General features: G+C 35.6%; 1 protein-coding gene across 12 annotated transcripts in view; it reads left to right on the forward strand.

The window, feature by feature from the left end:
* The window catches only part of RABGAP1L (RAB GTPase activating protein 1 like), a 759,437-nt gene that overhangs the window by 99,852 nt on the left and 632,023 nt on the right, over positions 1–27,562 (forward strand). For 11 of the 12 annotated variants that reach the window (XM_042975849.1, XM_042975851.1, XM_042975848.1 and 8 more), the window contains 3 exons: positions 11,098–11,164; positions 17,103–17,205; positions 20,695–20,861. In XM_042975849.1, coding sequence (XP_042831783.1) covers positions 11,098–11,164; positions 17,103–17,205; positions 20,695–20,861 — 337 coding nt within the window. The remainder of the gene's footprint in view (positions 1–11,097; positions 11,165–17,102; positions 17,206–20,694; positions 20,862–27,562) is intronic. The other variant, XM_042975857.1, reaches the window with a different exon arrangement.

A 27,562-nucleotide genomic window follows, 5' to 3' on the forward strand; every position in this document is an offset into this window, starting at 1 on the left:
AGCCTCACTGAATTTTGTTTCTGTTTTGGCTGTTTCAGGCCTTGTAAGACATCCAAGACTCTTGGGTTTTCCATCAATACTCAAATCCTGATCCCCACATGACTCTGTATATTCTGTCTTCTGACTCCTGTTGTCCATGTTTACCCAGCTTTTGGGACATTCCATTTTACACTCTGGAACTCATAGTCATCGTAAGCATAGTTTCTTTAATCTTCAACCTGATTCTGAATGTTGCCTTCACTTTATATAAACTGGGCTTGCCCTGAGTCTACTGCTTCTCAAGTGATGGCTGTTTTCTCTCCTCCCCTGCCTTTGTACCTTGGCCTGGAGATGTGTGAGTATCCTTTGAATGTCCTTGCTTCTTCCAGACTGTTTTCCTCTTCCCTCCTTAGAAACTCACAGCTTCAAATTTGATGCTCTCAGACTTTCCCATCTGCTAGCCTCTATTGTTGCAGTTATCTACACATCCTTGGGATTCCCATCATTCTTTGAAGATTTTAGCTCCTGGCTCACTGTCATTCTCCAATCATTAGGCTTTTCCTAAGTTATAGCAGTTTCACTATCTATATAGATGGTTTTTCTAATAACCCAGCTTCTTAGTTTTTTTGATCTCATTCTCTCCAAAGACCTTTCTTCCTCCCTACTTCGGCCACCTGCTTCAAGGGTCATAGTCTGGAATTTGTCATTACCATTGACTGTGCTCCCTTCATAATCTTAGTATCAAGTATCCTACTGTCTGATCAGTACTTCTTATCTGTCTAATTCATTCTCATTTTCTCAATTCCATTAATTATTTGATCTCACTGAGACTAATAATCTATGGTCCTATCATGTTTTACTGTCCCTCACCCACTCACTTCATGATTTTACTTTTTTACATGTCTCCATCCCAACTTAGATTCCATTATCTACCTTTATAAATTATTCCTTTATATACTCCCACAACTCCCTTGCTCTCTTTTCCATCTTTCTATTCCTCTGGCATATTCCCATCTCTGGTTAATTCTAGCTTTCTCCTTTGCACCAACACTTGTTATAACTGAATGCAGCTGGGAAAATAAACATATAACCATGCTGATTGGCTTTACTTCAAATTCATGACCACAACCTCAGGTGTACTTTTGTGTTGTTAGCATCCCTATTTCATTTTACTAGACAACCTATTTCATGTCTCTCCTAGGCTATTTCACATTTTCTGTTTAAAAGTGCATCATGTCTTCTACATGTTTACTCTAAGCCAATTATCTCTTCTTATTTAAGATAATAGAAACAATAGTAGAACTTTAGGTATTCCTATCACCTTGTCTGCCAATTTATCTCATCTGTACCATATATTCTGCCTTTTCTCTTATTACTTTGGATGAAATGGGCATGCTCTTATGGCAAGCTTTCTTCTTGTTTAGATTTTATTCTATGTCTCCTTCTTGATGACATAATTTTAGCGGTCTTTCCTCTACCGCACTTGCTTCTTAGTTACCTCATCCAATTGCTTTAAATATATGACTTCAAATATAGTCTACAAATGAATGACTTCTAAATTTTTAATCTCAAACCTGAGGTCTCTTCTGAATTCCAAATTTATATAAATATAGGTCCACAACTTTAGGATCTTCATTTGGCATTTGTTTGTTTGTTTATAGCAGCTTTATTCGTAATTGCCAAAAGTTGGAAGCACCCAAGATGACTTTTAGTATGTGAATGAATAAACAAAGTACATGGAGGCAGTGGAATATTCAGCACTAAAAACAGGTGGCCTATCAAGCCGTGAAAAGAAGGGACCTTCAATGCATATTGCTATGAAAGAAGTCCATCTGAAAAGGCTACTGTGATGCCAAATGTATGACATTCTAGAAAAGGCAAACCTATGGAGACAGTAAAAAGATCGGTAGTCAGGATTTGGAAGGAAGGGAGTATTGAGTAGATGCAACATGAAAATTTAAGAGCAGTGAAACTATTTTGAAACTATCATGGTGGATATAGGCGGTCATTATATACTTGTCAAAGCCCAGAGACTGTACGACACAAAAAGTGCACCCTGTCATGAACTATGGCCTTTGGGTGATCAGGATAAGCCAATGTAGGTTCGACAAATGTACCACACTGGTGCAGGATGTTGATAGTAGAGGAAGGGGTTGGGGCAGTATTTCAGAACCCTGTACTTTCCGCTCAATTTTTCTGAAAGCCTAAAACTACTTAAAAAAAAATATAGTAATTAAAACAAAACTAAATTATATTCTGCATAACTAAATATTTAAAGTAGCCGTAGCAGTCACTTCTTGGCAAACCTGAAGTACAGAGTCCGGACATTTATATCTGTACTCAAGGCATCAGGCAACACTGAGAATGGCTAGGACACAGCACAGCAGTCGCTGGGGTGGAAGTCTACGTATCTGTGGGCTCTCCACCACTTACTCTTTATTAAGCTATGGCCATCTGAAGGGAATGGTGTTGGTGTGTTCAAACCAGGTCACTTCTCCCTCCCCCCTGCAATGAATTGTTTCATCATTTTCTTATTTCTTTTAGCACATTCAGAGCGTAACACGTTACCTTCTGGGCCTAGGGATGGGAAAGTGCAGGCGGGTAACGGGAAGAGGGAGGTCATCCTTTTGGGAGCGTCAGGCCCGGGCCCGACCTGCATGGAGCTGCAGGCAAAGCCAACATTCTGTGTCTGACAAGAGAGTTCTGCCATGGACCACACACCACTAGACACCAGAGGCTTGTAGCACAAAGATCTCAACAGAAGCAGGAATGGATTATGAATTCACAGCCTTAGATCATTTGGCTCTTTGCAGTGGTTCTTGACTGTGCTGCCAACGTGCCTTCCTGTGCTGAAGTTATCACTTCAACTGTATTATTTCTTCCTCTGTCTCACTTTTCTTACAACTTTTCCAAATCCTTCATCTCTTGGCCACCATCTTGCATTTCCTCAGGCATGACTGCAGTTTGGCCTTTGGTGATGTTTAGGAATATTCTCGTTTCTTTCAGAGTAAGCATGTTTCTGGAGCCTCACATAAACCTGTATTTTCCGGCCATCGGTACTCAAATTGTTGGCACCAGTTTTGCAGATTGTCCCAAGCCACTTTATTAACTGAAGGCAAATTGGTTGGCAAGGGAAGGATTGGTGTATTACAACAACCATTTTGGGGGAAAATCTTGAATTGTTCATTCATTTGAGGATGATGAACTTTGTCTCCGGTGTCTTCAGGCTGACTTATGAAGTTGAAAAAACACTTAGTTCCATTTGATGTTCTTCATCAGGCTCCTTATTAACTGGAACCAATGTGAGAACCACATTTTCTTCCTCTAATGTTGCCTCAGAGAAATTCTTGTTGTTTTCATAATTTGACTGCGACTTTTCTAGGAACGTTCAGAGGAAGGCAAAGCCAGTAATGTTAGGATATCTTCTGCTCACTCCTTTTCACCTCTTCATTTGGCATTTTAAGGTTATTTGTTCAAAACTCAAACTCTTGATTCCCAACCCTGTTCCAAACCTGTTCCTCCCATAGTCTCCCCTGTCTTACCAATTTGTAACTTGATCCTTCCATTTACTCAGGGTGAAAAACTTGGAGTCAGATCTTTCTTCCTGTACACCTAATTCCTCAGTAAATCATATCAATTCTACTGCCAACTATATAAAGAAAGATAAAACTCCAGATGGAAGAGATAAAACAAAAATGTATCAACAGACATGGAAGAAAATGTAGATGAAATAAAGAGTAGAAGAAAAAAAGGAAGTGAAATTATAGCTGGGAAAAAAAAAGAAGCAGGGAGTCCAGATGGAATCACTATTATTCTTTATATATATAATGTATATATTATATATATAAAATATATTTTATGCTTATATATATTATGCATTTTATATTATATATATTTAAATGTTTATATGTATACATATTTAAATGTGTGTGTGTGTGTGAGAGAGAGAAAGAGAGAGAGGGAGAGAGAGGACTTGAGGTGGGCTCTGTGCTGACAGAAGAGAACCCAGTTCAGGGCTTGAACTCATGAACTGTGAGACCATGACCTGAGCCAAATTCAGATGCTTAACCACTTAACCAACTGAGACACCCAGGTGTCCCTGGAATTACTTATTATTCTTATTCAGTAAAATTTGCTGAAGTTGTGTATGTTTTACATTTTCTCATATAATTGACTTTATAATTTTTTGCTGATCTTTGTCTCTACCTACATTTGATTTACCTTTGTGTAGGAGAAAACAAGCCCTTGTTAACCAGTAGTAGCTAGGGGGAAAATTTTTATTTTTTGCCATGCTTTGTGAGGTTTTTGAATTGTGTTTACAGGTATATTCAGGTACATTCAATTATAAAAATACTTGCAGTTTTGCTTTTATTTTTATTCCTATATCTGGTATATGCAAAAGCCTAAATAATGTATCATTATCCAGATTTCTTGTATTATTCCTACTGAATAGTAAAGCAAAATAATTGATTTACTAAATGTTTTTAGCAGTGATTAGGCCAAGTGTTAGATTTTGAAATTTATTGGTTTGTTTTAATAATTTTTTAATTTTATATTTTCTATCTGACTATAGCTAAGTTCTCTTTTTATATTTGAAAGGTGTTAGTAAAAGTATTGATATTTCAAAATGGTTCTGCATTTCAAATTTCAATCCATTATAATGTGGGAGTTACTGCCCCTGGATGGTATGTTTGGAGGTTGTTGTATGTTCTTGAAGTTTACTGGTTGATAATTTAAAAAAGAGAAGAAAAAGACCTAAAAATATTACCTCTTCTTTAATAGCCTCCTTGTAGATTAAATTCTCTGTACTGATAGCAAATCTAAAGCAATCCTAAGCATCTATTTTAAATTATTTTTTTCCTAGTAATTAGTCCTAGTGTTCCAGGTAATCTTAGGGGGAAAGTAAAAACTTCCCACCTGAAGATTGGAAAGAAAAGAACAGCCAGTGTTTTAAACCTGTTTTGCTTACAAGTATAAAACTTAATGGAGAGACTTCTTCCTGTGACTGATGGCATTGAAGCTAGTAAAGTTCTTAAGATCACAACTGTGGAGTCTTTGATCTGGATTTGGATTCTGGCTCTACAGTGACCTTGGCCAAGTTATTTAACTTGTCTGTGCTTCAGTTTCTAATGTGTAAGTTGTGAATAATACCTAAGAATTTGGAGAGGAAAAAATTGGGTAATACCTGTGAAGTATTTGGAATAGTCCCTGACTCAGAATAAATGCTTAATAAATGCTTTTTGTTATTACTGTTGGTGGTATTATCACTAGTACCACAATCATGATCGTTACTGAGACTGTTTTGAGTGATAAGTGGAAATCAGAGTAGCCTGCAGAATCGGAGTAGACTGCTACATGAGAAGGCAAAGCCGTGGCTAGATTTTTTAGAACTTATGTGTATAGACAAGGAGGCATTATTTACAGTTATGATAATGCACAAATTTATGTTACTTTGGTTTAGTTAAATAACACCAGTCCTGTAGCCACGTGGTTCAAATTTTTGTTACCATAGTATATTAATTTTGAGTAATTGTAGAAAGTGAAAACTTTGCTGTTAACTCTTCAGTGCACTGTCACTACATAAGTACAGGATCAGTGACCAGTCACATCACTTCATTCACATTCTGTTGATAGTGGTCACAGCATGTCTGTTGCTTAGTTAACTCTCAGACCACAGAGTGTGTTGTTGTGTTGCTCCTTACCGCTCAGTGGGAAACCTCCCGAACATTTCACAAAAATGGATAATTGAAAGAGTTGGCCAACAAAGATCAAAGTGCAGGAAAGAAATGGAAAGTGGTAATGTGGAAAGTGAAATTTCATGCAATCTTAGAAGATTTGGAAATGGTGACAGCAGAACGAGAACAGGACGAGACCTAAGCCCTGTGTGAAGCTGTGGTATGAGCCGTTCTGAAAAAGTCTGATAGACTCTGATGGACTCCATCATCTTTAAGTTCAGTAGTAATAGAAAGGTGCTTATGGTTGAAATGAAGCATTTACTTCTACTTTGGATGAAGACTGCAACAAAAACTAAAATTCTAGTTAGTTTTGCTAGCGTTTAAGCCAACATTTTGAAGTTAGTTGCCACATTGAATGGGAATGATAATTACAGGACTGGAGACAATGCAGTTTCTTAGCTAAGTTTTGGAAGAAATATGGTAGAAGCATGCTGTTAAAAACATTCATGCATCATGACAGGAAGCAGCAGTGAATAGTATGCATGTGGCATGGCAGAACCTTTAGTGCCCTGTGCAAATAACTCTGCGGGATTTGAACGGGACGTAGATGGAATTAGAAAGGAATAGGACCACGGGAATGTTGACATTGCCGCTATTCAGTGGAATCTAGATAGGCAGGCAGAGGATTAATCTAGCAGCATAAATAAAGTGGTTGCGATGAAAAGGATGAATGTCGCAGAGGAGGTGATGCCAGCAAAAGCTCCACATTAAAGGAGCCCTCAGAGACCTTTCATAACATTAAAAGTGCAAAGGAGAAAATATTGGAAGCTGATTCAGACTTAGAAAGGAACGTGAGTTCCTCAAAGAAAAGATGCTTACCCCATGTTGTGAATTGTATGAGAGGAAAGCAAGCACTGTTCAAGCTAGTCTTAATAATTGTTTCCAAAGAAGCAAAACACCTTAATTGTCAACATTTCTAAGCGCTTTAAGTTACAAGGGGCTAAATAAGTTTCACTTTTTTTCCTCCATTTCTTTATATACTTAAAACTGACAGTAAAGAGTTTTTTAAAGTTTTGACAAAACAACTAAAAAGTTGTTTGCAAAACAATCATAATTTTTCCCATTGATTATAACATCGCTTTGTACAGTTTTGGCTTGTGTGGTTATTTTAATGGTTCCTCATACTGTGCGCAGTGAGGAATACCTGTGTATCTATCTCTACTTGATCCCTTTAGTCAGGGAAAAGCAATCCCAACATTTCTCACCTGGAAGACTTTTCCAACTATCTTTTTTTTTTTTTTTTTTTTTAACTTCTTTAGTGTGAGACTGGGATTCCAGTTTTTTCAGAATTTAGCTTGTAGTGTGTTTGTATATTCTGAAAAGAAATCTAATTGACTTACAGCTTTTCTTTGTATTTCTGTTTACCTCCTTCTGACATACTGTCACTTTTCATTTTAACAACGAAAGTTCAGTTAAGAGACAGTGTTCTTTGACTGGTATTGATAGATGTTTGCCTCCTTTCCTTTTCCTTTCTTCCCTTCTTAATTTTTATCGGTAGTCTTCTAGCAGCATAAATGGAGGTAAATAGAATCCTAATCATTTGATGGACTAAAAGCAAAAGTAAAAAAATCCAGTTTCCTGTTGCAGGACATTAACATACCATCTTTGTTTTTCTCACTTTTTTCCATTTCTGAAGTCTAAAGCAGTGCTAGATGTGCTGAGTTTAGGTGATTGTATGGATGCTAACTTGCTGTTAAAAGCTCTGTTTTGAGTAAAAACTCATAGGTATTATGGAAGGCTAAACTTTCTCTGTTTTTTTTTAAGTTTTTTTTTTTTTTGGAGAGAGAGAGAGAGACAGACAGACAGCATGAGTGGGGGAGGAACAGAGAGAGAGGGAGACCCAGAATCTGAAGCAGGCTCCAGGGTTTGAATTGTCAGCACAGAGCCCGATGGGGTGCTCAGACTCACAAACCACAAGATTGTGACCTGAACCAAAGTTGCTGCTTAACTGATTGAGCTACCCAGGCACCCCAGACTTTCTCTTCTTAATAGTGGCAATTGTAATAATAATTTGTAATTGGCAACTGCTTTATAGTTTACAGTGTATTTTCACCATGAGGTTTTTCATCTTTACGTTAACAGTGAGCCTGTAAGCAGATAACATTTGTATTTCAGAAATGTTGAAAGTGAGATGTTGCAGTGTATAACTTGTCCTGGGTCACATAAGGAATTTATAATCTTTTCTGATAGGCTAGGGAGACGACAGAGTTCAGTGTATAGAAGACCAGCAGTTTTGGATCATGGATATGGACTTGCATCCCAGTCCTTTAACGTAATAGCTTTGTTCTGGCAAATCACTTCTACCTTCCTGAAAACAAGCTTTGTCATTTTTCATATGCAGATTGTCTTGAAATGTAAAATGCAGTAATATGGTAATGTCTGACTTAAGGTTGGCTTGGGCTCAGTTGGTTAAGCGTCTGTCTCTTGGTTTTGGCTCAGTCATGATCTCACAGTTTTGTGAATTCGAGCCCTGTCTTGGGCTCTGTGCTGGCAGCACGGAGCCTGCTTGGGATTCTTTTTCCCCTCTCTTTCTACCCCTTCCCTGCTTGCGCTGTTGCTGTCTCTGTCTCTGTCTCTCTAAAAATAAATAAACTTAAGAAAAAGTTAAGTATCTGTTACAATTAATGTAATAATATAATATCTCATTCTAAGGAGGTTTGATTGCAAGTTTTGGTCAGGTCAGCCTATTTACTATATTATAAATAATGTTGGATATGCCTCATCTGTGCTTTATATAGCAGTCCTAGAACTTACCATATCAGGTTGTAATTCCCTGTTTACTTGTATTTTCCTCCTCCAGTAGACTGTGAACTGCTTGAGAAAACAGGTGTGATGGCAATTTTCTACATTATTTATAGAGTTAACAAGGAAAGGTTGAATGCTTTGACCTCCCCAATGAAACACTTAATATCTGCATTAGGTGTTTGTGGTACTAATAATATCTAATTACTGACACATTATTCCTAATAGACCTCGCTTGTCTCTGTAGGAAGCCTGATGTACTTTAATGAAATATAATTTTGGAAATGACTAATACAGCTTGATGGAGAAAAATTGTGCAGTCTTCGTGTTGGAAGAACTTACTTAGAGTTCATATATTATACCTCTCCCATTTTCTAGAAGAGGAAGCAGAGGCTCAAGGGAGTTAGGTGCTTTCTCTAAGGTCACACTCCTGGTTGGTGGCAGGATTTTTTGTTTATAACCCAGGAAAAGAGCAGCACATCAAAGATCATCAAAATAAAGTGAGAGCTGTTGCCATTTAAGGAAAACCTAAACTTCCAAGGCTCTTTTTGCAGTAGAATTTAACATAAGAATATTAAGAAAATATAAAATTGTACCAATTTTACCATTCACCTGCAAGTGCCTGGCAAAAAAAAAAAAAATGATGAAAAACTAAGTTTTCAAAAGAACAAAAAGGGATGCATACTAGATTGTTAACATTGGCTCTTAAGGGGGCTGACGTTAGAGAAAGGATAAATTATATTTTCTTTATATATTTTGGTATCCATTAATTTTTTACAATAAGTATATGATAGTTTTTAATTCAAAAACCCTATAATATACAAATCTGTTCTTAAAAAAGCCATGAGAGATGCAAGCCAAAGCAAAGCATATGGTATTGTGAGAGAAGTCTTCTGACCTCATTGACCTGACTTCTTAGTTGAGGGGACCAAATTTTATATTTGAAAAAAAAATTCACTCTTTTATTCTTGCTTAGCAAGTATTTAAGCAATAGTATAAGAAATAGTACAGTAAATTACATAATTAACATTTAATTTGCACAGTGTATATTATAGGAATTAATAGGGAGATTTTTCGTTGTATAGTAATTGTATTAAAATTATGAATATTGAAGTATTTTTTAGTAGATTCCATTTTGTTCAGTGGTACACTAATATGTTTGAACTTTATCTTTGTCATGTACTTGATTGATTTTGGATGCCAAAAGAGAACCATGAGCATGGTATCCTCAAGTACTCACAGGAAGTATATATTGTTTTACCACTTACTAGACTCATAATTGGGATAAGACTTGTTCATGGAAGAAAAAGCTGTGCTATTAGAAAGGTAAACTTTCAGAAAATAAAAAGGATCAGATAAAGTATTGATGTGTCAGCTGCCGGTATTTTGAAATGAAAAAAATCTTTTTTTTTTAATTTTTTTTTTTTCAACGTTTTTTATTTATTTTTGGGACAGAGAGAGACAGAGCATGAACGGGGGAGGGGCAGAGAGAGAGGGAGACACAGAATCGGAAACAGGCTCCAGGCTCTGAGCCATCAGCCCAGAGCCCGACGCGGGGCTCGAACTCACGGACCGCGAGATCGTGACCTGGCTGAAGTCGGATGCTTAACCGACTGCGCCACCCAGGCGCCCCTGAAATGAAAAAAATCTTAACATATTTATTTACATTCTCTATCTCTGTATGAAATGTTCCATAGCATATTTAAAAATTTTGGAGAGCTGCAATACAAACACTCTAGTTAAAGTGTGGCTATGTGTTGTTGGCAGAGGGATACTGAAGACAGATCACATTGCCTCTAGATTTATAAGACCTATTTAATAGGGAAAAGAATTTGAGTAAATTGTCAAATTTCTCTAGACTCTACTTTTCTTACCTAAAAGCAGAAATAATAATAGTCTAACAAAAATAAAAACGTTAGATTTAGCTAAATTTTAGAGCTTATGAAAATCCTTCACAAATAAAGTGGTAGTATTGATGGGATTCCTAAAGCTTCTCTAGCATCAGGAAACACAGAACAAAGTAAATAGTTAATCGTATATAGTATGTTGGATAATATCTTCACTAATATACTAATACATTTAGTAATGAGCTTCATATAACTTTTTTTTCAAACTTAAGGTATAATAAATATTAACAGGCTACTCAGTGAAATTGACTGTTGAAGGCCAGGGTAATTGTTTCTGTTAATCTGGCTTGATACAAAGAGAGAGCACAGTCTTATTATTATTTTTTTTTAATCTCCTTTTTCACTTAATTGGGTTGGTTGATTTTGATCTGTATGTTTAAAATAACTCCAAGGCAAATAAAGTCTCATTTCTACCTAGAAATTAATTCATATCTCACTACTATGTTTTGTTTCAGTCAGTAATTTGTGGCCATTTTATCACAGTTTCTGATCATTGGTAATATTTTACATGTAGAAATAAAGATCTGGGAATTTAGATAACTTATTTCTATGTGATTTTATTATGTACCTCAATGAATTCTTTTTTTTGTGGTGTTTCTTTAAAAAAACCTAAAGCTACTTGTAAATACAGAGCTCAGATTGTGTAGTTATTATAAAAAGGCTTTTTGCTCACTGGGCTTCTATATATTCTTGATACCTTATTTGTCCTTTTTTTTCCCCCCCAATATTTTCAGATGTTTTGGAATGTTATTAAGCCCAGGTCGAAACGTGAAGAACAGTGACATGCATTTACTGGATATGGTAATGATAATCTTAAGCACATTAACCAAGTATAGATGATAGTTATTTTATATTTTAGAAGTATTTTCTATTTAAAGATTTTGTCATATTGTCAAAATTGTTTCTAACTTTCAGCTGTGTGGTAGTACTAATTAGATTTGGAAACCCAAACTTAAAATTACTTATGAGGGAGAGATTTAGGAAAATTTCCACCAAAAAATCATATGCTAAATTAAAGCAAATAAAAGGATAGTGTTATGACAATGTCCATCTATTCATCTATTTAGGTTTTTAGGAAGATAATCTTTTCTTTGAGCCAAAAATAACAAGTACATGATTATAACAGGCATGCTTAGAGTGAATATGGTGCCTTTCATTTATTTTAATGCACTATTATTATTTGAGGACTGTGATGAATGCTTTTGTTTTCTTTAAAGCACTTCCATTTTTGAATTTATACTCCTTGGTAACCTGTCCTTAGCAAAGTATATTTACTGTAGTTGTATTTGTTTAAGGAATGTTCTTGAAGGTTAATATATATTTGAAAGTTGATGTTTGATGTGAAAATAGTATACTATCTTTTAAACAAAAATATTGTACTTAATGAAAACATTTACTTTGTGATTTAGAAATGTAGGAAATAGAGTATTAGGTATAAAGTAGTTAAGTATAAAGTGACTTGACTGAGATTTTTTACACTTACCGATAGATAACAAGCACTACGTGTTTTCATCTTTTCAGCTGAGTTTTATAGATGTCAATTAAATATCATCAATTCTGTCAGCTTTTTAGAGTTATTCCCTGGTAATGTCACATTGATTTTCTAGTGGCCCTACAATGGTTCATTGAACCTTTTTTTGAATACATAATTGTGTGGCAAGCATTGTGTGGAGTTCTGGGCTTATAGCTATGGTAAAACATAGCTCTTACCATGTGTGGGTTCATAGATTTGTGATGGAAGCAGATTCTTAAGTGTGTAACTACAGCAGTAGGTTAAGTGCTCTTCTAGATTGGTACAGTGAGCCACAGAAATACAGAGGAAGCATTGCACAGATAGGTAAGGTAAGAACAAACCAGTTCCACTGAATGTGAAAACAAGTCAGCTTTCTTCCATCGCTCTTTACAACCTACCACTAATACAAGTGGTTTTACCTAAGGCAAGTCATAGCATTTTGGAGTCCTGAAAATTCCATAAGGAGGTAGTTTAGGAACATGCAATACAAGTTCCTAGGTCTTAGTTAGTCATGGTCTTTTGGAGTTTAAAAGATTAAGGTGAATCACTGGCAGAGAAACCTAAATGCAGATTATAGAATTACAGACTGGCATTGAACTTCCTGGTCTTGAGTGTCTTTGGCAGAGCAGTCCTCCACTTTGAAGAGTCCATGTTGAAATCAAAGGGTTCGTCAGCATTGAAGCTTCTGTACAACAAATAGTTGATAAAATTGGGAGGGTTTGTGTTTGCAGTTATCAGTAGTTGTGATTTATTACTGATCTTTGTGCTATCTTACTACATGGCTATTGAGCTTTGACTAGACCACATCTCATAAAATGGAACTTATTACCTTATAATGGAAACTATGGGACAGTTCTGATTATTACGAAGTCAATTCTTTGTAATCACCAGAAGTCCTATCCCTTATAAGTTAGCCTAATTAGCCTTGGTTCTTCCCTCTAGAGCAAGATGTTATGTTCTTCTATGACTCGTTTAATTATGTGAACACTTTGAAAACAAATTTCACTTTCTTGCACTTTTTTTCTGACAGACTTTGAAAAATCCTACAATTGTATTTAGTTTCACAATTTGTGAGACTTTTCTTTTTATCTTGAACAATTTTTAAGAATGCTAACTTTTCTTCCCTGTGAGTATTTTCTAATAAGCAAGATCAATTGAGACATTTTTTAAGTTTATAAATTTAGTTTACTATAAGATCTACATGAAAGAGAAAGTCATATTTATAGGTGAAAATATATTTTAGTCAAATGTCCATATTACTTACACATATATATTATATAAACAAAATCATGTATAAATAAAATTTGTTTTTTTGGGGATACAAATAACAGAGACTCCATTGTCTTCCAGTAGTGAGAATATTTTTGGTGAATATCCTTGTACTGTAGGAATAAGGAAATGAGAATTTTTGATCCACAGCCATTGATACAGTTGGTGAGGAAAATTTTTCCTTTACCCTTCAAGGTTCTTTTGGCTAGTCTAAGAATTAAACTGACATGAGACAGATTAACAAGAGAGAATTAAATTTAATTCCATATGTGTTGGGGCTTCATAAGAATATGGTGCCTACAGGTAGTCAGGCAATGAGGTTTATATGCCATTCTGAGCTAAGGAGAAGGGGTAGAAGTTGGGGACCTCAAAGGGAAAGGAGACAGTCCATAGGAAGATGAAAAAAAAGTAAATGTTTGGCAAACAAATGTTTGCTAGACCACTCAGAAACCATGGGACATAGGAATTTTAACAGACTTTGCTAAGTGCCTCCCTATTTCACCTGCTTTATTTTATACTGTAGTTATCTATGGTCACTATAAGGGGGAGGTCAGAGGTTCTTTCCCAGTCTTTTGTTTTTTAAAATAATCAGACTAAAAATAGCCTACATGCCAAAGAGATACATTTTGAGGTGCCAAATTTTACTCCCCTTTAGTACCTAGGAAAAGCATAACTGCAAAGTACCAAGAAGAGCTGAAAACTCAGTAGAGCCTGGTTTCTTGGAACTGGAATGTAATTTAAAAGTCCTAGAAATGCCTCGGAAAGCTTGTGGAGCTTTACAATTAACCATTTATTGACACTGGGCCAGTAGCTGGACTCATAGTTACAAATTCATTTATATTTTAATCCAGTATGCTTATAATCTTTGTGTAGAAAAGCAGAAATAAAATTTTCATGAAACCGTTCTTACCCCTTCCTTAGGTGTGTGAGGAACTCTATTTTTCTTCTACTTGACTTAAATGTCTGGTCATAATCCACTAAATTGATTTGATGATCCACAAATGAGTCAAATTGCTGTTTGGAAAACATTAGCCTCTCAGCTCCCGAGGGTCAGGATCATTTTGTTTTCCTTGTTGGATACTTAATAGGCATAGACCATGGCTTATAGTAGGCTCATATTTGCTTAACAAATGGATAGATTAACACAAACTTACATTTTTTACTTTTTCTGTGTGTTATTTCTTTCCAGTACCGTGTGTCTGCTTTACCCTACTGTTTGCCTACTTGACCTCATAGCTTCAGCTTGCTCATGACTTGACAGTTCATTTGTGGCTTACTGTGTTCTCCGGCCTCTGTGTTATGCCCTTTCTGCTATGTTCCCATTGTAAACTGCCACATTCTGTCTGTATTTCCTAGTTTATTTTCCTAAGAGGAGGGCACCTAGGGTTCCTGCCTTTTCTAATTTGGGTAGAGACTTAGGTTGTCCGGATGTCCCTTACCTGCTGTCCCTGATTTTGTCAGCTCTGCTTGTGGTGGAGACAGAAGAGTTAGGAAGAACTCTTCAGCAAAGACAGTTGAAGAAGCATCTTTTTTTTTTTTTTAATTAAAATATTTTTGAAAATGTTTGTCATTTTTTTTTTTTTTTGAGAGAGGGAGAGTGAGAGAGAGAAAGCCAGGGAGGGGCATAGAGAGAGGGACAGAGAAATCCCAACCAGGCTCAGCACTGTCAGCGCAGAGCCCGATATGGGGCCTGAACTCTTGAACCATGAGATCATGACCTGAGCCAAAACCAAGAGTCAGACGCTTAACTGACTGAGCCACCCAGGTGCTCCAAGAAGCATCTTTATCAGAGGCTGGGAGCAAGCCAGTCTGTGTGATAGAAAGGTCTAGTTCAATAACAAAAATGCAGTACTTGATGAGGAGAAACTGTTATTAAGGGCTTTTGATGTAAGACAGTATTATTGCGGTGGTGTATTATGAGAACTACAAAGACATAAAAATACAGATGTTTGAGTTAGGCTATTTTGGTTATAAGAAACAGAGATCCACTTAGAACACCTTGAAGATAGAAGAGGTTATTGATCTTCATGAAATTGTACCTAAACACTGCAAAGTGGTTTTTGCTATTTGGACTTTTCCTGTCTGCCTCATGTCCCCCCATGGGCTTGCTCTTTCTTTGAGTCTCTTTTTTTTGCTTGAGCTCCTTCTCTTTTTTTCACTGCTGCCCTTGATCCCGGAGATCTGGTGCTCTGCCCCCCCTCTGTCTTTCTATACCTCCTTCCCTCCCCTCCCCCTTTCTGTTTCCTTCTTTCTGTCTCCTCTTTCTCCTTCTCTTCCCCTTTCCCTCCTTGCCTTCATCTCTCCCTCCCTGCACCTTCTCTGCCCCTTTTCTTTCTGCTCCTCACTCTTCCTCCTTCCTTCCCTGTCTCCCAGTATCTGCCTTTGTATTTTGACTGCATGATCATTTTTAATGGTTTTTTGTTTTTCTCCGTTTCTCTCCTACCACTTAACGGTTTCCTAATACTCTACTCTTCTTTATGTGTTCTTTCCTACTTTTTAATTTCTGTTATCACTTCATTTTTTATGTGGCCTGTCAGTGCCTGGCTTCTTATTAAAACCTTTCAGCTCCACTGCTGACTGCCTACTTTTCTTGGTGTTTGTTAATTGAAAGAAATAATTTGATTGGGCTCACTCATCTTTTTGGAGTCAAGCATGGCACAAGCTCTTGTTCAGAAATGGATTGGGTTTTTTTGGGGGTCAGATGCTCATTCTTGTTTTGAATGGGGACCTAATGAGAAGGTAGAGAGGATAGGCACAGGGAGGGAGAGAGGAAGGGGTGGGGAGACAGAGAGAGAATGAATATGAATATATGAAAGTGTTGAAGGTGCTGAGTGAATTTCCTTAACGTGGCCTTGAGTGTACTTCATCTCCGGAATGCAGGGTCCCTGCACTCAAGCTGTACAGTTCGATTAGTGAAATACCACCAATACATTAGGAAAATAAACACAATAATTACCAAATGACAAATAATTTTATAGGGATTCAGAGAAGCTTCTGTGTTGGGGTAAAATTGGAAAAACAGTATTTATCTTTGTTTTAGTCTGATACTTCTAGCACTCTATTCATAATATGAGGAAATGGGCACAGGAAATTTAAAGTTCTGTAGATAATACACTTTTGCATATGCACATACTTGTATGCTGTGTGCCGTTCTCCTGTGGGCACACCTCTAACCTCCCCTCCCCTGCACACGTACATACATGCACGTAACTGTATATGATCCTGCTTTCACGATAGGAGTTGCCGGCTTCTTCAGTGAGGGTCAGGAGTGGGCTTAGTAGGAGCCTGAAAGAGTGGAGGAGATGAAGAAGGGGAGAAGGAGTGAAGGGAAGGAGGGAGCAAGTATAAGAGTGAATGGGAGATAATCAACTTGGGTGTTGATTACCTCTATTAGCCTCCTAACATTGGTTACTGATCGTAAGCCAGTATACAAGTATCCAACATAGATAATAGAAAAGTATGAACTTTCAGAAGTGTTAATTGTGATAAAGTAAATTAATATTTTAAGAATATACTATAAGTTAGAACACTGGAAGAAAAATACTGCTTTTCTGTTGACTTACTATTAATTCAATTTAAATATCTTCAGTGAGATGTACACTATAGTTTTAATAGAAACTGTGGACAACCTTGTATGTAGGTATATGAAATTATGACCAGAAGTCTAAGATAAATATAACTTCACTCCAATATTATGTTTTTGTGAGTCAGTATATGAAGGTACAGCTCCTTCTATCCAAGAGGTACGTGTCTGTAAATAGAAACTCTGAAGGAAGCCTTAGAATTTAATAAGGAAAGAAATGCTTTTGTAGGGTGGTGAATAATACAGAAAAAAAATCCATTTGTAAATCCAAATTTTATTAAATTTGATTGCTTAAAGTAAGATATGTTTATAATTTAAAATGGTGATTTTCCTGATGCATGTATTCTCAGTAATTTCTGTCTGAATTTTTATAGGAATCCATGGGAAAGAGCTATGATGGAAGAGCTTATGTTATTACCGGCATTTGGAACCCCAATGTGCCAATATTTCTGGCACTTAATGAAGAAACCCCAAAAGGTAACTTTTCTCAAATTATTCATTATTATTTGCTTTAAATTTTATATTATGGTCAATGTTGTTTTGCTGTGTTTTTAAAAATTCTGGAGCTTATTTAAAATGAAGTTATTTACATTTCAAAGTCTTTATTTTTTATTTTTAAATGTTTATTTATTTATTTTGAGAGACAGCATGAGCAAGGGAGGGACAGAGAAAGAGTGAGAAACAATCCCAAGCAGGCTCTTTGTTGTCAGTGCAGAGCCTGATGTGGGGCTCAATCCCACAAGTGGTGAGATTGTGACCTGAGCTGAAATCAAGAGTTGGATGCTTAACCAACTGAACCAACCAGGAGCCCCATACATTTTGCAGGTTTTTAAAAATACTTTATGCATTATGGGGAAAACCTCCACTTTCAAAAGAATCTTCCTCAAAGATATGTGAATTAGTTTTATTAGATTATGTAGAAAATATTTGGGGTTTGTGCTTTATATGTTACTATAGTGTTATTTTATTTTGAAGCAGAGTATGGAAGAAATAGGGAAAGCAAATTCTGGAATTTTGCATATCTTTGGTAACTGTTCTCTGTTTTCCTTATAGATTACTTATATTTTTTATTTTTAAATTATTTTTCCAGTCTTTTGACCTTTGGGATCTTAGTAATGTGTATTCAGGATTTCATTTGTGGTAAATGCTTTTTTCTGCGTTGTTTACCTTTTCATTTTGTTAGGCATGTCTAGTGTTAAACGATAAGTTTATGAGTGGTAAATAGTACATCTGTCATTCTTCCCATTGTGTTTATTTTTATTCCTACTTTATCCAGATATCTGTTAATTGTCTGTGTTTTTTACCCCTCTGCCATCTGTCCTTAAACTAAAATTTAAATTTTTACCTCATGAGTTACAACTAATGTTATAAGTTACACTAAATGCTTTACTGTGATTTAACCAATAATTTGTATTGAGAAAATAACGGATCCATTGGCTTGATCTTTTGTCTTATATTCGTTTCTTTATATCCACAGTAGATTTTTGGTTAAAACAGGAACATTAATGAATACTAATGTAGAAATATATTAATGAAGAGCATTACATGGTAATTATTCTCAAATTTCTTTAGCAAGAATATTTACCAGTTGCATAAATTGCATGCATTTGATCACACATGAAGCTGTCTATTTCAAAATGAGGGCTAAAAAGATAGAAAAATAATAATGATTATAGAGCCTTTCATGTATTAGGAATAAATAATTTTTACACCCACAGTTTGTAAATTCTGCCTACAGGCTTGTAAAGACCAGCCTGTAAACTTCTGTCTTATAATCATTCAGAAAGTAAACATGAAAATGAGAAAAATAAGCCAGTTGATAATTTTGAAGAATAAAATATAAGAACTTCAAATAGTGAGTTATAACAGCAATTTTTATCTGTTTTTAATGTAACACATAGTTCAGTTTGATTTTGTTCTTTAATAAATCTTTGGTCTTCTATCAGAAGATAATATAAAGTTTATTTGTTCTGTTAAAATAAACTTAATACTATATTACAATAATATTCTTATCCAAAAGATAATGTATTTTAAATTTAAAATTATTTCATATGCCATAAAAAACACTGACTTGATTTCTAAAATTTCCAAATGATGTCCCTGAGATTATAACTTACTCAAAGGATTCATGAATAAAACTTTGACTTCTTACAGAAGAAGTTGAAACTCTGGAGATGAAATGTCTTAGATCTTTTCACTGTACCACCAAGCTGTGTTTTGTATTCTGTTTTGTGTTATTGTCTCTTACACTTTGATAGTACTCTCCTTGGACTTTAAGGTCTGCTAAGTCAAGTACAGTGTCTAGTGAATCCTCATTTCTCTTGAATTTGCAGGTAGAATGCTTGCATTTAGTAAGAATGTAATGAATTTTTTGTTGAATTTGACATTAATAGAAGTGTAGTTGACATGCATAAATGTATAATGTTTTTTAAAAACACTATTGAAGGTTTCTTCTAATGGGCTTAGTTATTTGAGCTTCGAGAACTAAAAATGCTGGACAAAATAAAATTTAAAAATATTTAAGAAGTAGCAAAGAAATGACAATATGGAATAGCCAAACCCAGACTGAAAAACCCAATAAGAGGAGCCTGGCTGGCTTAGCTGGTAGAGTGCATAGCTTTTAACCTCAGGATTGTGAGTTCAAGCCCCCACACTGGGCATGGGGCCTACTTAAAAAAAAGAAAAGGAAAAAAAGAAAACCAATGAATCTCAAGTAGGGTAAATAAAACAAAATAAAATCCGTATTTCAGCCTATTGTGAAACTAAAGGAAACCATTAGACACTAGCCTACAAGATTCTAGATCTAAATTAAAAAAGGCTATGGTGGTTCAGTTGGTTAAGAGTCCCACTCTTGATTTCTGCTCAGTCAAGATTTCATGATTTGTGAGATTGAGCCCCAGTTTGTGAGATCGAGCCAGGCATTGGACTCTGCACTTCCTCTCTCCCTCTCTCTTTGCCCCTCTTCTGTTCATTCTCTCTCAAAATAAAGAAACACACAAAAAAAAAACATTAAAAAACTTAAAAAAAATAGAAGTCTGTGGCCAAGTAAGCATTTTAATTTTTTTTTTGAGGTTTTATTTATGTACTTGAGAGAGACAGAGAGAGACAGCACAAGTTGGGGGGGGCAGAGAGAGAGAGAGAGTGAGAGAAAGAATCCCAAGCAAGCTCTGAGCTACCAGTGCAGAGCCTGATGTGGGGTTTGAACTCATGAAACTGTGAGATCATGGACTGAGCTGAAACCTGGAGTTGGATGCTGAACTGACCGAGCCACCCAGGTGCCTCGGCCAAGTAAACATTTTAAATAATAACTGAAATTGTGACTGATAGCACTATATTATTGCCTAAAATTACTTGCCAAGACTCTGATATAGATATATAACTGTACAGAAGAACCTTAATCAGTGTTTTTCCTGAACATACAGTGAGAGGACAATGAGGGTACTGACAGACCTTAAAGCATATACAACATTGCATAGGCATTTTCCTGTACAAATTTAGCATCGTGAAGGTTGAACATCTCTTTTGATTTGACCGTCCTCATGCATCTCATCAAAGTGAATAGTTTCTTGTATCTCTTTTTATAAGATGAAAGGGCAAATTCTTGTGATTTTCCAGAGTTTTTTTTGGGAAATTTGAAAGATAGTTTTTGTGTAAAAGAAAATTACATCTTATCTGAAAATTTTATTTTTTATATTAAAGACCTGATTTGTGGAAGGAAAAAGTAAGGTTGTCAGAGATTTTGACCATTGGTTTAGATAGGATCATGACTATTGAGAAGCATACTTGGAAAACGTGTTTGTTTACCCATTTAATCAAAGAGACAGTACAACATTTAAAATTAAACATAGATGGTAACATGATTGGAAAGGACCTTAGTTTTTTCATAAGTGGGGAACCTTTGTTTTCTTAAATAGTCAAGGAATGATAAAGACATCATAATGTATGTACGGAAAATTTCTACTGCAGATAAGCGGGTGTACATGACTGTGGCAGTGGATATGGTAGTCACAGAGGTGGTGGAGCCTGTCCGCTTTCTCCTGGAGACTGTCGTACGGGTGTACCCTGCAAATGAGCGATTTTGGTATTTCAGCAGAAAGACTTTCACAGAGACGTTCTTCATGAGGTTGAAACAGGTAGGACCTTTTGTTCTTTTCGTATAATACCCTGTATTTTTTTCTAGTATTTTAACACCAAGATAATTTTGTAAGTAGTGATAAAAAGCAATAAAATTGTTAGTATAATCAAGTGATGTTTATTGTCAACCAATAGAATATTTGAAAAAGCTACATCTAGGTAATGTAAGTTAAAAGAAAAAGGGGATAGTATAATAATTATGTACTTTATTCACTGGAAACCTGTAATGTGTACATGTGAAGTATCCACATACTTAACTGAAATACTGATTTTATATATAAAACAACATCCTTTTATAGATAGTTTCTTAAAACCAAAAAACCAGAACACAGAAATAGCATATCTTTATAAAGTTATAATGAAACATTTCCAAGTAATACCTATTATTGTCATTATTATTTCTACCAATATATATATGAATATATATGAATCAGTAAGATTATAAAATTACTTTAATACTAAAATTAGCAAAAGTGGGGTTTCTTTGACATCCCTATATTAGGCAGTGTTAGGTAACATACATAATTTTTGTTTTGTAGTGAAGGACGGAGGTATCAATGAAAAATAGTTTGAATTCTAAGGGTCTGTTTTGTGAAATGAGGGTAAAATCCTCTATTTAAATAATGGAAATCCTTTATTTATTATTTAGTACTGCCACTTCCCAAATTTAATAATGTTTTTGCTGCTTCATAGATGGTACTATGTGAAATGTAATGTGGTAAAAACAAGTGTCAGCATAGCGAACAAATAAAGAAGCCACTTACCTGTATATATGTATGTATGTACGTGTGTGTGTGTGTGTATATATATATATACACATATATATGTGTATATATATATATATATATATATATATATATATATATGTGTGTGTGTGTGCACACACACACACATATATATATATATGGCTCAGCTAGGTACTTTGAAATGATTGTGTTTTCTTTGTTTTTCATAAAATTACTAGAACAATGGTCTGACACAACTTTTATTACTATTTAGACCATTTCCTGTCTTTGTAGCATATTCTAGTGAAGATTATATGAACAGTATTCAAAATATTAGTCTCCTGAGTATCTTTTCATATTTTATTATGATATATTTTCCTCCCTCTCTCCCTTCTTATGTTTGATTTTTTTGGTAGCTTAATTGTTCTCTCAAGAATTCACTTGTTATTTTGAGCCAGAGGATTTTTCAGAGTTGTGTAAGAGTAAATAAAGGAGCTATGTAGAAAGTGGTCATTGTTCTTCCAGTGACAGTTAATAAATTATATGAATTCTTCCTTTCTGAGACCTGATAAAAAGTTAGCTTTTTCTTGGGGCGCCTGGGTGGCTTACTTGGTTAAGCGTCCGACTCTTGACTTCAGCTCAGGTCATGATATCATGGTTCGTGAGTTCCAGCCCCGTGTCAGGCTCTTTGCTGACAGTGTGGAGACTGTTTGGGATTCTTTCTCTCTCTGCCTCTCTCCTGCTCATGCTCACTCTCTCTCTCTCTCTCTTTCAAAATAAATAAATTAACTTGAAAAAAAAGTTAGCTTTTTCCCATATATGTGTGTTGATGTATATACATATATGGCATGATAAATGAGAGTACTGTGATTTATATATTTACATAAATGTTAAGGATATATATTATTGTAAATTTTTATTATTAAATGTTATTTTCATATTTTAAAAATTACTGATGAGTGATTGAGTAGCAAGTAATTAAGCATTAAAAATACTGCATAAGGTTATTTCATGTGAATTAAGATTAAATTAGATTTACTTATAATCAGCTCTACTAAATGTGAGACTGATTTATTTTTTGTTTATTTTTTATTCTTATATTGTGAACAATTTTATGCCAAAATAGTAGAAAATGTAGATTAAATGGACAAAATCCTCAAAAACACAATTTACCAAAATGATGGACATAGGACTAAATAGAAAATCTGACTTGTATCTATAAAATATGTTGAATATGCAATCAGAATTTTTCCCACAAAGTGAACTCAGTATGAAAACTTTCACTGGTGAATGCCCCCAAAGCCTGTGCACTTGGGAAATGTACACACATACGGACATGCGTATACATGAACATGAGAACACACACACATGCACGTATACATACACAGGCTACACCAAACTACACAGGCCTTCCCCTGAGAATAGACAAAGAAGGAGTACACCGCCCCCAAAGAACCCACCCCCCACCAAGACATTTTCAAGTTTTTATTAAATTCCAGTGAGTTAACATACAGTGTAATTATTAGCTTCAGGTGTACAATGTAGCGATTCAATACTCCATATTACACCTGGTGCTCATCACAAGTGTGCTGTGAAACTGGTTTAAATGAATATCAAATATGATGAAGATGATTCGTAACTTTAGTGGCATAATCCATGTTCAAGGAAAAGCTTGGGAAGCTATGGAGACTGAAGGCATACCTGCCCTGGGCAGGAATAAGGAAAATGAAAAAAATTGAAATCTAGGGAAGTTCAGTGAAGTACTAAAATTTATGTAGATAATTATTGCAAAGGCTGAGACTGTAACTCCTTATTGTAAGTCACACTATGTTGCTCTAAGGCCAGGCTACTTTCTTTCTTTATTTCAGAGACTGAGTCGGTTTGTGGCCATTGATAGTAATGTTGAGATGTTGGTCTAGACTAAACAGCATTGGTAGAAAGAAGGAATTAGGTGAGCATTGAATGCAGTTCATGGTTACCTTGGAAACTCTGGGTCCAGGCCATTCCTAATATTAAGGATTCAGAGGAGAATGGGTTAGTTTTAGTTTGAGTGATTTGGATTTCGGCACTTAGAATCCTTCTGGGATTACTGGATTTACTGAATAAACCCAGAACTGGTCCTCTACTCAAACAGGATTAGAACAGATTTCTGGGGGATAATAACATATTGGTTGGGATTCCCTATCCCTGAATTCTTTTTTTTCTTGTTAGTTTTCCTGCTCTCAAATATAGCAGGAGTTTATTTGTATGCTGAGGAATGTAGGAAAATATGACTTACACTAATTAGTGTCCATTTGGGGCCAAATGGCATTTTCATTTCATTCATTTTCCACTCACAGGGAGTGAAAAGAGCATGTAAGAAGGGGACTGAATCAAGAGGGTCTGGGAAAGTTTCTCAGAGAGAGCCTTATGACCTGAGTCCTGACAGAGGAGTAGAATTTAATTACAGTATGTGCAAATGCCTAGAGGGCTGGAAAGACTAGGGAGCACAGAAGAGGGGAAGACAGTAGGTGATGAGAGGAAGCTAGGTCCCTGATCATGTGGGAATTTGTAGTCCATGGTAAGGGTTTTTTCTACATCAGCTTTATTGAAGTATAATTAGCACACAGTACAATGCACCCATTTTATGAGTTTGGGCAAATTTATACACTTGAATAGCCACCATTAAAATTAACATAGGCAATGTTTCTGTTACTCTTAAAAATTCCATTTTGCTATCCCAGCCATTCCTCCCCGGGCTCAGCAGTAATCTGTTTCTGTCATTATAGATTAGAGTTGTTTTTTCTAGCATTTCATACAACTGAAATTGCACACTATGAACTCTTTTCTGTAAGGCTTCTTTCATATAACAGTGTTTTTGAGAGTTATCCATGTTGTGTGTGTCAGTAATTCATTCCTTTTTATTATGAAATGATAGACTTTTGTAAGAATATACCCCAGTTTGTTTATCCATTTATCTTTTTGGAATTTTAGTTGTTTCTAGTTTTTGGCTAGTATGGTTAAAGCTGCCGTGTGCATGTCTTTGTGTGGACATAGGTTTTCATTTATCTTGGATAGATACGTAGAAGTGGAATAGCTGTGTCATACGGTGAGTGTATGCTTCATAAGAAACAGCCAAACTGTTTTCTAAAGTGCTTGTTCGCTTTATTTTCCCTCTGTCGATGTACATGTGTCCCAGTTTCTCTTCATCCTTGTTAACGCTTAGTATTGTCAGCCTTTTAAATTTTAGCTTCTTATGGATGTGTAGATATAACTGATTGCAGTGTTAATTTGCATTTCACATAGTGATTTTGAGCTTCTTATGCTTATAGATCATTTATGTGTCTTCATTGTAAATGCTCAAATTTTTTGCCCACTATTTGTCTTCCTGCATTGCAAGAGTTCTTTATGTATTCTGAATATGTCTTTTGTCACATACACTTACTCCAAATATTTCCCCCTAACAATGGCTTGCATTTTTATTTTCTTAACAGTGCCTGTTGAAGAGCTGAATTTTTAATTTTGGTGGCTATATTTATCAAAAATTTTTTCTTGAATTTTTATTTGTACTATTTGACCATTGATTCCTGGACTCTGTATTCTATGCCATCGATGTTTAGGTTTGTTTTTGTACCAATAAATACCACACAGTCTTGAGCACTACAGCTTTTTAGTAAATTTTAAAGTCTGGTGTTGTAAGATTTCTGACGTTTTTCAAAGTTGTTTTGTCTTTTCAGGTATTTTGCATTTTCATCTGAATTTTAGCATTAGTCTGTCAGTTTGTTGAAAAATGCCCTGATTTAAAAAAAATTTTTTTTTAAATCTTTATTTATGTTTGAGAGAGAGACAGAGCACGAGTGGGGGATGAACAGAGAGAGGGAGACACAGAATCCAAAGCAGGCTTCAGACTCCAGCCTGTCAGCACAGAGACCAATGCGGGGCTCGAACTCACAAACCACGAGATCATGACTTGAGCCGAAGTTGGATGCTTAACCGACTGAGCCACCCAGGCACCCCTGCCCTGATTTTGATTGAGATTGCCTTATATCTGTATATCACTTTGGAAAGACTTACTATCTTAACAATATTAGGTCTTCCCCATATCTGAAAAGCTAACGTCACCCTCAATGGGGAAAAACTGAGAGCCTTTCCCCTAAGGTCAGGAACAAGGTAAGAATGCCCACTCTCATCACTTGTATTCAGCATAGTACAGGAAGCCCTAGCCGTAGAAGTCAGACAACAAAAAGAAATGAAAGGCTTCCAAATTGGTAGGGAAGAAGTAAAATTTTCGCTATTTGCAGATGGCATGATACTGTACATAAAAAACACGAAAGATTCAACCAAAAACTGGTAAGACCAAAACATTAATTCAGTAAAGTCACAGGATACAAAATCAGTGTATACAAATCTGTTGTATTTCCATATGCCAGCAATGAAGCAGCAGAAAGAGAAATTGAGAAAACAGTCTAATTTACAATTGTACCAAAAATAATAAGATACTTAGGAATAAACCTAACCAAAGAGGTGGAATACCTGTATTCTGCAAACTCTAAGACATTCAAGAAAGAAATTGAAGATGACACAGGAAATGGAAAGACATTCCATGCTCATGGATTGGAAGAATATTGTTCACTTGTCTATACTACCCAAAACAGTCTGCAAATTTAATGCCACCCCGATCACAATACCACCAGCATTTTTCATAGAACTGGAACAAATAATCCTAAAATTTGTATGGAAACACAAAAGACCCCAGATAGCCAAAGCAACCTTGAAAAAGAAAAGCAAAGCTGGAGGCATCACAATCCCAGACTTGAAAATATGTTACAAAGCTGTAATGATCAAAACAGTATGGAACTGACACAAAAATCAACCAATAGATCAATGGAACAGAATAGAAAACCCAGAAATAAACCCACAATTACATGATCAGTTAATCTTTGACAAAGCAGAATATCCAATGAGAAAAAGACAGTCTCTTTAACAAATGGTGTTGGGAAAACTGGACAGCTACCTGCAAGAGAATGAAACTGGACCACTGGCTTGCACCATACAAAAAAATAAATTCAAAATGAATTAAAGACCTAAAATGTGAGATCTGGAACCATAAAAATCCTAGAAGAGAACACATGCAGTAATTTCTCTGATATTGGCTGTAGCACCTTTTTTATGGATAGGTCCCAGGGCACGGGAAACAAAAGCAAAAATAAACCACTGGGACTTCGTCAAAATAAAAAGCTTCTGCACAGCAAAGGAAATAATCAGTGAAACTAAAAGGCCACCAATGGAATGGAAGAAGATATTTGCAAATGACGTATCTGATAAAAGGTTACTATCCAAAATATATAAAGAACTGATACAATTCTACACCCAAAAAACACATAATCCAAATAAAAAATGGGCAGAAGACATGAACAGACATTTCTCCAAAGAAGACATACAGATGATCATCATACCCATAAAAGATGCTCATCATCACTTATTATCAGTGAAATGCAAATACACATTACAATGAGCTCTCACTTCCCACCTGTCAGAATGGCTAAGATCAACAACATAAGAAATAGGTGTTGACAAGGATGTGGAGAAAAAGGAACCCTTTTGTGCTATTGGTGGGAGTGCAAACTGGTGCAGCCACTGTGGAAAACGGTATGGAGGTTCCTCAAAAAATTAGAAATAGAACTATCCTATGACCCAGCAATTGTACTACTAGGAATTTATCCAAAGGATACAAAAATGCTGATTTGAAGGGCCAATGCACCCCGGTGTTTATAGTAGCATTATTTGCAATACCAAGATACGGAAGCAGCTCAAGTGTCCGTCAGTTAATGAATGGATAAAGAAGAGGTCACCTCAAAGGAATATTATTCAGCCATAAAAAAGAATGAAATCTTGCCACATGGATGAAGCTAGAGAGTATATAATGCTAAGTGAAATAAGTCAGTCAGAGAAAGACAGATACCGTTATAATTTCACTCATATGTGGGAATTTAAGA

Source organism: Panthera tigris, chromosome F3 (genome assembly GCF_018350195.1).
Source record: "Panthera tigris isolate Pti1 chromosome F3, P.tigris_Pti1_mat1.1, whole genome shotgun sequence".
Taxonomy (NCBI): Eukaryota; Metazoa; Chordata; class Mammalia; order Carnivora; family Felidae; genus Panthera; species Panthera tigris.